The sequence below is a fragment of the Balaenoptera borealis genome, assembly GCF_965194805.1.
Source record: "Balaenoptera borealis genome assembly, chromosome: 12".
NCBI classification, from domain to species: Eukaryota; Metazoa; Chordata; class Mammalia; order Artiodactyla; family Balaenopteridae; genus Balaenoptera; species Balaenoptera borealis.
This window is the reverse complement of record NC_138869.1, coordinates 73,472,160-73,487,087: the sequence shown is the minus strand read 5'-3', so window position 1 is coordinate 73,487,087 and position 14,928 is coordinate 73,472,160. Positions and strand designations below refer to the sequence as shown.

The 14,928-nt window shown below is 38.8% G+C and overlaps 1 protein-coding gene across 1 annotated transcript in view; it reads right to left on the bottom strand.

Moving 5' to 3' along the window:
* DNAH8 (dynein axonemal heavy chain 8) overlaps positions 1-14,928 on the bottom strand; it is a 329,846-nt gene that overhangs the window by 144,583 nt on the left and 170,335 nt on the right. Inside the window, exons 57-60 of the mRNA XM_082347906.1 lie at positions 11,241-11,454; positions 6,489-6,598; positions 1,506-1,669; positions 105-297 (exon numbers count right to left, since the gene is read on the bottom strand). Of these exons, the coding sequence (XP_082204032.1) occupies positions 105-297; positions 1,506-1,669; positions 6,489-6,598; positions 11,241-11,454 (681 nt within the window). The remainder of the gene's footprint in view (positions 1-104; positions 298-1,505; positions 1,670-6,488; positions 6,599-11,240; positions 11,455-14,928) is intronic.

Genomic DNA, 14,928 nt, shown 5'->3' with positions numbered 1-14,928 from the left:
ATTTTACTTGGTGTATGATAACACGAATCATAACATATAACTATCGTACAAGTTATGGCAAATATCTGGTTAGGTGAATGATCCAAAAAGCTGAAAATAAATACCAATTCATAGATTTTGGGCACTTCAAACACAGTGTCTTCAGGTTCATCTCCAGTTGGTTCAGGAATCTCACAGAGAAAATCTACGAAGTATGGTTCAGGAAGAATATATGATCCCACATCTGGGCTAACATTTTCTTCAACTGCACGAATAAGATGTGCATTAAACCACTGCTCATCATCAGGAGTTATAAATCTGAAACAAAAATACAGGAGTAAAAATGCAAAATAGGAAGGCATCTTTTCTAACTGAACATTGTTTCAACCCCTCTCCACCTCCTCTCAGCCCCCATCCTGTATCTCCATTACCTCAGAACAGGGAAACAATATGTTCTGCCTTCTGACCAGAGGCAGATGTAACCCCAACCAAGAGAGCTATAACATTGATAGTATCACTTATAGAAAATACTGACAGAGTCTCTCCTTGGCCAAACTTAGGCTCCTCTGAATCCTCTTCCCTATTAAGCCCCAATTTTGGACTTCCATGTCCTTCTTTGCACCATCTAATTTTAGCAAGAATCCTGTTAAATCTGTTTAGCCAGAATCCTCCCAGACCCCCCTTATTTCCTCTTAGAACTTTCGCATCCAACAAACTCCTCCATCCTGTTCCTCAGTTATAAATTCCCACTTTTTCCTTGTTGTATTTGGAGTTGAGCCCAATTTCTCACCCCTACTGCAAAACCTCACTGTATAGGCCCTATACCTATCACGATAGTCTTGAATAAATTATGAGAGTCTTACTGTTTCAACAAGTATCACAAATAACTTTTTTCTTTAACAATATAGATGAGTCCCGTGGGTGAGGTTCAGGGTCCCTAAAACTTGCAATAGAAGCATAGAATTGACAGTCAGTAGTGGGTGAGCATCTTCTTTCTAGGTTTGTGGGCACACAGTGTATGAAGGTCCTTTTCAGACTTATAACTTCAGAGGGGTAAGGCAGGAAGGAGTGGGACTAACATCTGACAGATACCACCTACGTGGGACATTGTGGTAGGCCCTTTACAGCTTTGTAAGACCAGCATTGTCATCCGTATTTTATAGAGGAGGGAACAGAGGCTCAGAAAGATGACTAAGCTTATGTACTAGATGTCACCACGCAGCAGAGCTCTCACTAGACAGACCTCAAACTTTTTAGAAACTATACATAACAAAATTTTCCTTTGAATGTTATCAACGTTCTGATAATGCGGTTATTTTTTAAAATGTCCTGTTGAAATAATACTCAAGGAACTTAGCAGAGCGTTTTCCCACCAGCAGGTGGGAAATGACATCCATGCTTCACAAGCCCCAGAGCAATTTAAGATAATACTCCTTTATTCTACTTATTTGAGCAGATAATGCAGGAATTTTTTTATTAGTATATACTTATATAGTACATTTAAACTCAAGCGCTGTAATATACACCTGTCTGCAATTACTCTGTTGCACTCGTGTTTGAAAAGTGACAGGAGAACAGGAATTGAATCACACTCCTCGGCTTTTATGGTTAACATTCCTTGCCAAATTCTGGAAAGATCTCGCAGATTGAAAATGTAATGAAATTTAGAAGGAGTAGGCAGCATCTTCACCTAGAGTTGGGGAAAAAAATGTAATACTCTCAAATTACTTTTCAGATAAAATTAAAAGCACAAGAATGGCCACCATCAAAAAATCTACAAACAATAAATGCTGGAGAGGGTGTGGAGAAAAGGGAACCCTCTTGCACTGTTGGTGGGAATGTAAATTGATACAGCCACTATGGAGAACAGTATGGAGGTTCCTTAAAAAACTAAAAATAGAACTACCATATGACCCAGCAATCCCACTACTGGGCATATACCCTGACAAAACCATAATTCAAAAAGAGTCATGTACCACAATGTTCATTGCAGCACTATTTGCAATAGCCAGGACATGGAAGCAACCTAAGTGTCCATCGACAGATGAATGGATAAAGAAGATGTGGCACATATATACAATGGAATATTACTCAGCCATAAAAAGAAACGAAACTGAGTTATTGGACCTAGAGTCTGTCATACAGAGTGAAGTAAGTCAGAAAGAGGAAAACAAATACCGTATGCTAACACATATATATGGAATCTAAAAAAAAAAAAAAAATGGTTCTGAAGAACCTAGGGGCAGGACAGGAATAAAGATGCAGACATAGAGAATGGACTTGAGGACACGGGGAGCGGGAAGAGTAAGCTGGGATGAAGTGAGAGAGTGACATGGACATATATACACCACCAGTTGTAAAATAGATAGCTAGTGGGAAGCAGCTGCATAGCACAGAGAGATCAGCTCGGTGCTTTGTGACCACCTAGAGGGGTGGGATAGGGAGGGTGGGAGGGAGACGCAAGAGGGAGGAGATATGGGGATATATGTATATGTATAGCTGATTCACTTTGTTATAAAGCAGAAACTAACACACCATTGTAAAGCAATTATATTCCAATAAAGATGTTTAAATAGTTAATTAATTAATTAATTAATTTTTTAAAAAACCTAAAAGCACAACTGCTTTTAGAATGATTTTATTTCACAGTTCCTATTTTAAATAAAATAGGCTGAGTAAATAAACTAAAATTAAGTTTATATTTTTGTCACAGCATTGATGGGGGAAAAAAAACACATCATAAATAAACCAGCACAGAATTTAAAAGACCCTAAGACCTTGAATAGGATGGACTGAAGAATAATGCACTGGATGCAGATTCCAACTCTTTTGTTCTACCACCATGAGTAGGCTTTGAACAAGCCACTGTCCCCTGAGTTCTTAAAAATGATGTGAATTGTAGGAATAAGCATTCCTAATCATTATTAACCTTATTAGTGTGTATACGGAAATATGTAATAACAAAAAACTGAGTGTGAGCTGGCTGTCATTCAGTTAAGAATAATGAATGTTCACATCTAAAGTCAATAATGATCATCTTCTATAGATGGTTTTGATTAAGGTCCTGAGCGCATCTGGATTTCCACAAATACATTCATTTATCATAATCTAGATTTCACTTATGGATCCAAACTCAGTCAACATGCTTTCATATATCTGTATATCTGCAAGAAATGGGCAGGCAATTCTGACATACTGCTATAATTACTTGGTGGTTTTTTGAGTTTTGCTTGTTTGTTTGAACACTAATTTACTTATTATTTCTACCCACTTCTAGAATCCAAATAGGCAAAGCTATAACATGACACAGTCCACATTCTTATAAAGAGAGGTACCAGTTAAGGGATAAATTTGAGGTGTTAGATGTGGGAAGTATTGCTGGCCAAGTGTAAAGATTGTAATTGATACCATCAGCATCATTTTTGAAAGTGAAACAATGATAACTCTGGAAATACAAAGCAGACTCCCTACATGACTAATTCAGGAAAGCAAATGCTTTCTTTAGTACCTATTCATGGAATATGTCCTTTCTATATGGAAAAAGTACCCTATTGAGTTTGTAGAATAATTTCTACAGGCTAATTCACAGTGCAAGTTAAAACAGCAGGTAGCAAGAGGAGATATAGAATAAAGAGAAGTGTTATGTTAGCAATCACCTTTCAATTTCCCTCTTTGCTCTCAGTTCCATTCCAAGCCAAAAAGTTCATTCTACTCACCAAAATGTAAAGCATGCACTTATATTATAAATATGCAAAAATAAAGGGATAAGGCTATGTGAATATTGCTTTTATTTCTTTCCTGTAAAAGACTACAGCTAAGATGGCAGCCGTTGGCAACTGAAGCAATTATTCAGGAGAATTAAATAAAGTCCTTTCCTTCCCTTTTCTTCTCATTTATTAACCTGCTTCTTTCCTTATCTTCCAACATTTCCTTTTAACTTTTGTCAGCTTCTTTCTTTTCTCACCTGCTTCTGCTTTAAAACTATGTAAAGTAATATAAAGTGATATACAAGGCATGAGTGGATTAAAGGAGTGCTTTGTGAAAATGAGAAATTTGAAGGAAAGATACAAAGAAGGCTGCTTATTTGGGGTTGGGGAGAGGAGGAAGATTCATTCATTTTTTGAGTGAATGACTATTTTTGAGCACTTCCCACTACCCTTACAAAGATACCATGGTAAATAGCACAGCTAAATCTGCTGCCATCAGGAACCTTCTATTCGAGTGGGAGAGCCTGACAATAAATAAGAAACAAATATATTGATAAACAGATAGGCAAATAATAATGATAAAAGTCATGGTTAGAAGAAATGAAGTAGAGTCAGGAGACAGATAATGCCTGTGATGGGGTCGTGGACGGTTATTTTAGAGAGAATGATCCGAGAAACCCCCTCTGAAGGTAAAAATGATGAGAAAGATTCAAACGAAGTATAATGGCCCAGAGGCATGAAAAACTTGGGGTGTTCAAGGAACAGTGAGAAGGGCAGCATGGCTGGAGCAAAACGATGGAAGGGAAGAGGAGTAAGCAGGGGCCAACTCAGGGTGAGTTTCACAGGCCAGAGCTAGGCACTGTGTTTCACTGCAAGTGTAACTGGGAATCTACTGGTGGTTTTAAGAAGGAATGATGATCTCTGATGTGCTTTTTAAAAAACATTTTAGGACTGTGTAAAGAACAGTTTCTAGGAGGGCAAGAAGAATGCAAGGAGACTGGTTAGGAAGTCGCGGCATGGTCCAGAGGGCAGGCGATGGACCATGCAGGGTGATCACAGTGAGATGGCAATAAGTGCTCAGCTTCCGTATATATTTTGAAAGCCTGGTTACTTAGACTTGCTGATGGATTGGATGTAGGGAAGAAGAGAGACAAATCAAGGATGGAATCCTGTATTTTAGCCTGAGAAGCAGGATAATTAAGATACAAAATTCTGAGGGAGGATCATACTTAAGAACATGTTAACTTTGAGATGGTTATTAGACATCGAAGCGGTGGTGTCTACTAAGCTGTTAGAAACAAGTCAGGGGACTTCCCAGACTTGGGTCCAGTGGTTAAGACTCTGCGCTTCCAATGCAGGGGGCGCAGGTTCGATCCCTGGTCAGGGAACTAAGATCCCACATACTGCGCAGTGAGGCTAAAAAATTTTTTAGAAAAGAAAGAAACAAGTCTGGAGCCGGGCAAAGAGGCCTGGGATGGAAGTGCTGATTTTGAAGTCATCAGCACAGAGATGGTGTTTAAAGCCATGAAGCTGGATGAGGTTACCTGAGTACAAATGGAGGTAGAGATGAGGTCCCAACATGGAGATCAGGTGCACTCCAGTATTTAGAGGAGGGGAAAGAGTGGGGACTTAGAAAAGGTAGCCAGTGAGGTAGGAAGAAAACCAAGAGCAAGAGGCCCTTCTGAAGCCAAGTGAAGAAAGTGTTTAGAGGGATCCTTTACGTCAAATGCTGCTAAAGAGTCAGGTCAGAGGAAGAAGAAACCAACCCTTGGATTTGGCAAGACTGAGGAATTTGGTGACCTTGATGAGAGCAGTGGAAATGAAAACTCGTACAAAACGGGTTAAAGAGGTAAAGAAATGTGAGGAAGTGAAGCTGATAAACATTCATAAAACAAAAGATTTGATGGAAAGATACCAGGAAGGTCAAAGCTTTCCAGAAAAATATGTATATGGGCACATTAAATTGAACAATAGCCCCACTGGAAAATAGATGGACCTTACCACAGAAAATTATCTCAGACACTCAGACCTTCTGAAACTCCATGCTGGAGCTTCCCCAGGACATAAGCTTCTGCCCAGATGGTGTGTAAGTGGCCAAATGAATGTATAGTGAACTATGACAATTAATCCTCATCTCCTTCACCAACTTTTTTTAGCAAATATATCAACCTTGTTTTTTGTTTTTTTTTTCCCAAATCTCAGACCTACCCTTAATTGCTTTTTCATGAGTCTGCCTTCAGACATCTGGTGACAGCCTCAATGCTTACTGAGTTTTGCTTAGGGCATTGACCTCTGTATTAAAATCTAGACTATTTTGTTGAGTACATTCCATCCATTTACTAATTCATGCTCCACCTCAGAGAAATCCACAAGTTGGACTTTAAATCTTGGTTAGCTAAGAATATCTGGAAATCCATGTATTCCCTCAGTCAGTGAACATCTGAGTATCTGACACAGTTTGGTTGTTGGCAGCAGGTAGGGAAGACAGACGTACAAAGAGTTACAAATCAGAGTAACAAGTGGAAAAGCAGTGTTCTCATTTCAGCAAAACTCTACTTTATCCTGGATGCCGTGTCTGGTTTACAGTAATATCTCATACATATGGAAAGCATCATTCAGTCAGAATATTTGCTCCCTGGAAGGAAAAGGTGTCATAAATCTACTTCAGCACCTAATTTGTCTTTTCCAGAAAAACACTACTACCCATGATGTGATGATAACTTCATGAGCCAGGAGGTCAGAACTAGGCTGAATAACTGTTGACTTTTTTCTTCTGATTATTGACAATGGATGATTCTGTACCTTAGTCCACTGCCACAGCACCCTGCTCGCTGAAACCAAATTCACAATCATCTCACATATTTCGGGTTTGAACTTTCTGCAAGGATCAAAATACCCACAGCCAATAACTCCTGAAAAATAAACAAGATTGAAGGTACGAGCTTACTATAAGATCACAAGGTACATATTTATCCCAGTGAATAAATCATTACAAGATGACTAAGCTAGGTGATGTGAAGAATTTCTCTCAAGGAATCCGCTAAGACTGGCAGTCAGCAGTGGGGCTAGCAAAGCTTAGTATGCATTGATAAGCATTTTATATGTATTAACTCCTTTAATCCTCCCAACATCCTATGAGAAAGAATCTGAGGTAGATATTACTATTATTCCCATTTTTTTATATTTTTATTGAAGTATAGTCGACATATAATATTTTGGTATTTTCAGGTGTACAACATAGCGATTCAAATTTAAAACATCACACTGGTCAGAATGGCCATCATCAAAAAGTCTACAAATAATAAATGCCGGAGAGGGTGTGGAGGATAAGGAACCCTCCCTACACTGTTGGTGGGAATGTAAATTGGTGCAGCCACTATAGTGAACAGTATGGAGGTTCCTTAAAAAACTAAAAATAGAGTTACCATATGATCCATCAATCCCACTCCTGTGCATTTATCCAGGGAAAACCACAATTCGAAAAGATACATGCACCCCAATGTTCATAGCAGCACTATTTATAATAGCCAAGACATGGAAGCAATCCAAGTGTCTACTGACAGATGAATGGATAAAGAAGATGTGGTACGTATATACAATGGAATATTACTCAGCCATCAAAAAGAATGAAATAATGCCATTTGCAGCAATATGGATGGAACTAGAGATCACTATACTCAGTGAAGCAAGCCAGGCAAAGACAAATAACATATGATATTGCTTATATTGGAATCTAAAAAACATGATACAAATGAACTTATATGCAAAACAGAAATAGACCCCCACACACAGAAAACAAACTTAAGGTTACCAGGGGGGAAATGGGGGGGAGGGATAAATTGGGAGACTTGGATTGACATATACACACTATTATATATAAAATAGATAACTAATAAGGACCTACTGTATAGCATAGGGAACTATACTCAATATTTTGTAATAACTATACTCAACATTTTGAAAAGAAATAGAAAAAAATAGATACATATGTATGTATAACTGAATCACTTTGCTGTACACCTGAAACTAACACAACATTGCAAATCAACTATACCTCAATTAAAGAAATGATCACCACAGTAAGTCTAGTAGCCATCTGTCACTGTACAAAATTATTACTATATTATTGACTATATTCCTAATTCTGTATATTATATCCCTGTGACTTATTTATTTTATAACTGGAAGTTTATACCTCTGAATCCCCTTCACCTATTTCACTCAATTTTCCCATTCTCCTCCCCTCTGGCAACCACCAGTTTGTTCTCTGTTATCTATGAGTCTGTTTCTGTTTTGTTTTGTTTGTTCATTTGTTTTGTTTTCCAGATTCCATGTATAAGTGAGACCATAGGTATTTGTCTTTCTCTGTCTGACATGACTTGCCATTTGTGACAACACAGATGGACCTAGAGGTTATTATTATTCCCATTTTAATATGAGTTTAGTAACTTGCCCAAGGTCACCCACCTTGTGTGTGGGTGAATCTGAGGTTTGAACCCAGGAAACCTGGCTCTGGAACCTGTAAAACAGCCCTCAGTCTGAAGAGTAGAAGAGCTGGAAAAGAACTTAGAGACTACTTCCTCATCTTACAGATAAGGAGACCAGGCACAGACAAGTAAAGCAAACTGTTCAAGTTCACACAGATTGGTTGTTGACAGAAGTGAAATCAGGATCCCCATATCTCCTGACCTGCAGTCAGTCAACACCCTGGCCTGGGTGGTGATGTAATGGTTCCTAGGAAACACCCAACACAGCGACAATCTGACATAATCACCCTCAGGAACTACTGTGTTATAGACTGTTCCTGAAGTCCCAAAATGTGTTTGGTGTTAGACTGCAAAAACAGATTTAACTCTACTTCGTCCCTGTGAGACTATATGTTGAGCAGTATGTTCAGTTCTGAGCATGGTATTTTCAGAGGAAAATGAATACGAATATCTGCTCAGAGACGCATAGCAGGTTTATGAAGGGTGGGTCAGCTAAAGAAACTGGGCTTCATTCACATAGACCAAAGAAGAGCAGCCTTGAGGGAACGTGAAATTGTCCAACGTCATGGTTGGTTGTGCTAGATGCCTGTGAGGCCTTTTTGCTTCCTGAAATCCTATGATTCTAGACCTCCAGCTTCCTGTGGCACAAATGTGTTATATATGAAGCATGGGATGTGGAATCAGAAAACAGAATCAGCATCACACGTTTGCCATGCACTAGCTGTATGGCCTTAATTGGGCAGTTATTTTACTTCTCTGAGCCTCAGTTTCTGGTTTGTTTCCATGTCTCATTTTCAATATTAATCATATCAAACAGTGTATAAAAGTTTAACAAATAAGCAAACACTCACGTACAGCCACTAGACTGAAGAATACAACATTGTCCTAGCACATTAGAAGCCTCTTGTGTCCAATTCCTCCTCCTTCCAGAGGTAGACAGGGCTCTGACTTGGTGAGAATCAGTAACTTGCTTTTCCAAAGAAAAGCTTTGGCACTTACGTTCTTGAACTTTAACCTTTTCCTTTTAACTTTAATTTTTGAAATTTAATTTAATGGAATCATGTTATATGCTCCTCTGTGATGCTTTTTTTCCCTTAACATTGTATTTCTGGGCTTCATCCATGTTGAAGCATGTAGCTGTGTTTGTTCACATTCACTGCTCTAGAGCATTACACCATGCACCCACGCCACAATGTATTTATCCGACTTTACTGTCAATACATAATTGGGTTACTTCAAGGTTTTTGCTGTCAGGAACGCTGTTCTATGAACCATCTTGTGTAAGTCTTTTGGTGCACATGTGAAAAATCAACTACAGATGGGTTAAGGACTCAAATACGGAAGGCAAAACTATATAACGTTTGGAAGGAAACATAGGCAAATACCTGTATGACCTCTGGGTAGGAAAGGACTTCTTAAATGAGACTCATAAAGCACAACCATAAAGGAAGAAAATGGTGAAAGTGGAATGGCGGAGGGTGTGCACATGTTCTACTACCAGTAATAATGTCCAGTCATTATCAAGGGCTCATAGCAATTTATACTCCCACCAGCAGGGGAGAGAGTCTCAGTTGCTTTACATTTTCACCAATGCCTGATTTTTTGTCAGAATTTTTCATTTTTGCAAATCTAGTGGTTATAAAATGGGTTTTTTCCTGGTATTTTAAATTTCCATATTCCTGAATTCTAATGTTTCTCATCTTTACCTTTGTTTATTAGTCATATGGTTTCCTCTTCTTAAAGTTCCTGGCTTTTGGTCCATGTTTATATTAGGATGTTTGCTTTTTATCTGATTGATTCTTTGGATTTCTTGAAGTATTCAGATTACTGAGTTTTTTGCTTTGTTACTTGTGTTGAAATTTTTTTTCTTCCACTTCGCAACTTGTCTTTTTTCTACTCTTTTAATGTTGCTTTTTTAAAATATAAATTTATTTATTTTATTTATTTTTGTCTGCGTTGGGTCCTCATTGCTGTGTGCAGGCCTTCTCTAGTTGTGGCGAGCGGGGGCCACACTTTGCCATGGTGTGTGGGCCTCTCATCACGGTGGCCTCTCTTGTTGCGGAGCACAGGCTCCAGGCACGCGGGCCTCAGCAGTCATGGCACGTGGGCTCAGTAGTTGTGGCTTGCAGGCTCTAGAGTGCAGGCTCAGTAGTTGTGGCACACGGGCTTAGTTGCTCTGCAGCATGTGGGATCTTCCCGGACCAGGGCTCGAACCCATGTCCCCTGCATTGGCAGGCAGAGTCCCCAACCACTGCACCACCAGGGAAGCCCTAATGTTGCTTTTTAACTGAACAAAAGCTCTTAATTTTAATCTAGTCAAATTTATCATTTTCTTCCTTTATGGTCTATGCTTTCTGAGTTTCATTTGAGAGGTTCTTTCCTACCCAGAGATCATTCCAATATTTTCCCATATTTTCTTCCATTGTTTTACAGCTTTGCCTTCCATATTTAAATCTTTAATCCTTCTGTATTGATTTTATGCTTGGTGTGAGGTAGGGGTCCAATTTCAATTATTTTCACATAAGAATTACTAAATATCCCAGTACCATTTCTTGAAAGTTTGCCTTTCTCTTCTGATCTACAGTACTTGCTATGTCAAATAATTAATGACCACATATGTATGGGTCAGTTTCTCTTATATGTCTTCATGTACATAATTTTGATGGAATGGTTTATGTGAGCCTAAATTTGGTGTCAAAATATCATTTTCATTAACATAGCAAAGTGCTACATTTGACTTAGTATATTATGTTGTCAACCTCTGATCAATGGGCTATCATTCATTAGCCCAAATTTCTCTGATTAATCGTGTCAAGAAAACCAAAACACAAAGGTTTGCTTACCTCTAAAGCCAACCTTCAACAAGGCTATTTCTAAATATCCCTGAGTCTTACAATAAGCTATAAACATGAGTCTTCTTAGTATTTAGTCCCTGGTATTTAGCTCTCCATTTCGGATACTTAATCCCTACTTCAGACAGGGCCTTTTTATCTCTTAAATAAGGTTTTGCATGGTTTATGTCCATTATGTAATGCAATAAAAAATTAAACACCAAGAATAGTCGTACCAAAAATTTTGTCTATTGAAGCATTTGAAGGCAATGTGCAATTAAACACAGTAAACTGTCTTTTCAAACGTTGTGGAATATCATTTCGACCGCCTCCAGGGTGGATCATTGCCGCTATGAGCTGTACGTCAACAATAGTAGTGAAATCTCCAGGCTTATCCAAGCTGTACATTCCTTGCATTTCCATCATTTGTCGCACAATCTCGTTAGTTATCTGGAATTTTATATAGTAACATTTTAGTAACACATCGCTATCATTTCCTCCAAAGCTTCTATAAAATAGTACAGATGAGATCAGAAGAAAACGCTCAACTTTTATCAGTGAAGTGTTTGTGAATGTTGCCTTCAAGGCAATTTGACTTAAATGATACCACCCATAAACCCTAAACTGTAAGTTGAATATGCCTGGTGCAAATGCAATGTACTCCTTACCACGCTGATAAATCTAGATAGGAGAGTTACAGAATATTTGGTACAATTACAAGAGTTCTCAGAGTTACAAGTTTTACTATAGTTTTATATCTTTCACACTCCACATTCAACTGTTTAAAATACCTTAAATCAGAAAATGGGATAGTTTTACTCCTGAATGTTTTCGTATTGGATTTTACATCCTTATCTTTCTTCTCTGTAGCCTCTACCACTGCTAACATTCCCTCCGTACTGAAATTTTTTCCTCTCTTGTTTTTAGAGGCTCAGTTCTTTCCAGGCTCATCTTGAGACCTTGGATCGCTTCCCAAGCCATTCTTTCTCCATTCATCCCTCAAATGTAACTCTTCTACAGGGTTCCATCCTTGGCTCTTTTCTATTTCAGGGAATGCCATCTCAACCCTATATCTTAAAGAATCTCAACTCTGTAACTCTAGCTTCAGATTCTCTTCTAAACTCCACACCTGTATATCCAAATTCCTATTGGGCATCTTTGAGTGGAAGACACACAAGCGCCTGTAATATGACACTCTTTCATTCAAGAAACATTTAATGAATCACTACTCTGTGTCTGGCTCCGTTGTAACATAGACAAAAATCCCTGTCTTCATGGAGCATACGTTCTTGCGGTGGGAGACAAAATGTACACGTGCATGCCTGTATGTATGTATGTATGTGTGTAAATAAAATGGTGTAAGTCCTTTGGAGAAAATAAAGCAGAGAAAGGAAATAGGCAGTGCTCAGAGATGCAACTGAATATGGAAGCAGGAAAGGCTTCACCTCACATGACATATAACCAAAGACTTGAAGGAAGTGAGAAAGCAAACCACTCAGATATCTAGGAGAAAAGCATTCCAGGCAGAGGAAACAGCAAATGAAGAGGCTCTTAGTGAACGTTATACCCAGTGTGTACAAGGATCAGTAAATGTGGTTGGAGAATCATGGGGAGATAAGATCAAACAGTGTAGGGTCTTTAGACCTCAGGAAGGATTTTGGCATTTATATGCTACATGTCTCACGGGAGGATTTTGAGCAGAGGAGTGTGACACACCATTTGACACATTTATTGTTTGTTTGTTTGTTTTGGCTGTGTTGGGTCTTTGTTGCTGCGCATGGGCTTTCTCTAGTTGCGGCGAGCAGGGGCTACTCTTTGTTGCAGTGCGCAGGCTTCTCATTGTGGTGGCTTCTCTTGTTGCGGAGCATGGGCTCTAGGCGCGCGGGCTTCAGTAGTTGCGGCATGCGGGCTCAGTAGTTGTGGCTCGTGGGCTCTAGAGCACAGGCTCAGTAGCTGTGGCACACGGGATTAGTTGCTCTGCGGCATGTGGGATCTTCCCGGACCAGAGATCAAACCCGCGTCCCCTGCATTGGCAGGTGGATAAACCACTGTGTCATGAGGGAAGTCCCATGACACATGTTTTAACTGGTTGCTGATATGAGGATAGATTGAGAGGGGCAAGGGAAATGGGGAGACAATGAGGAGGCATGTGTAATGATCAAGAAGACAGATGGCGGCTCACACCAGGTGTTAGCAATGGAGTGATGAGCAGCAGTCAAATCCTGGATATAGTTTGAAGATGGAGCCGACATGATTTCCTAACAGGCTGAATGTGGAGTTGCTATTTCTTGAGACGGAGAAGACTGTTGGAGGAGCAGGTTTAGGGAGTAACAGGAATTTAGTTTTGGACATGTTAAGTTTGAGATCCAACAAGACATCCTTAATTGGATTAAAAAAGTCTGAATTCAGGAGCTTTTCATCTTATAGATGATATCAAATATGCCTCCTCTCTCCTCACCTTACAGGAACTGCTGAGAGGTCTATCTGCCCTGGATCCCTGATGAATGGGAGAGGAAAAGGAAAAGAAAAAAGAAAAAGAAGCCTTCCCTGGGAGGTTGTAGCCTCAGAATGACACTTGCACAGACTTGCACCATGGGTATGCATAGCCTAAGTGGGCCAGAGACTTTCAAATATTAACCTTGCTTTGAGATGATCCTGACTGAATAAGCGCTTAAGGATCTGACAGAAGAAAACTCAAACCTGTCTGGTTGAGGACACATTCATCCTAGGCTTTAAGAAACAGCCATAGGTAATTTTTTAAGGGCAATGACCTGGCAAGCAGTCAAAGGTACTTATAGAAAACAAGACAGTTTGAACGTGAACAAGAACTATTAAAACAACAGAGAGCAGAAACAGACCCATATAGACTTCAGATGCTGAAATTAACAGACATAGACTTTAAAACAACTATGCTCAACATGTTTAAAGAAACAGACAATGATTTGAAAATATATGCAAGGAGTAAAAATGACAACGCACTTGAAAGAAAATAAGAATCAAATAGCAACTGAAATTAAAACTCAATGGATGAATTTGACAGCAGATTGGACAAAGCAGAGAAAAAAATTAGTGAGATGGATGACAGGAGAGGAGAAATTATCTAGACTAAGTATTGGAGACAGAAAAAGTTGGGAAGTATAGAAAAGGAGGACAGAAACATAGAGGGCAAAGAAGAAAGTCTAATATACATTTGGAGTTTGATAAGAAGGGAAAGAAAGTGAGGCAGAGACAATATTTGTAGAGATAAGAACTGGGAATTTTCTAGAACTGACATGACACCAAACCACAGATTCATAAGTCCCAGTGAATCCCAAGCAAATAAATACAAATAAATCTACACCAAGGAACATAATTCAAAAAAGAAAAAATCACAGGAAATTAAGGCAACAAGTGAGAAAATGCAGATTAATTTCAGAGGTGCAATGACTAAGTGGTAGTTGACTTCTCAACAGCAACAAGGAAAACAGAAGACAGGAATCAGATATTTAAAGTGATGAAAGAAAATAACTGCCAACCTACATTTTTCTATCCAGCAATGTCTTTCAAATAAAGAGGATGAAATAAAGACTTCTGCAGACCAAACAAACAAACAAAAAAACTAAGAGTTTGTCACTAATAGATTTTCTCCTAAGGAAGTTCTAAGAATGAATAAAGAGTAAAAAAAGTGGTAAAGAAGTATGTAATGCAAACAAAGAGTGAATATATAAAACAGTAAAAATAATGCCTCATGGGAGTTCACTTTAAAAGTAGAGATATAGATGACCAAAAAGCACATGAAAAGATGCTCAACATCACTGATTATTAGAGAAATGCAAATCAAAACTACAATGAGGTATCACCTCACACTGGTCAGAATGGCCATCCTCAAAAAAAAATCTACAAACAATAAATGCTGGAGAGGGTGTGGAGAAAAGGGGAACCCTC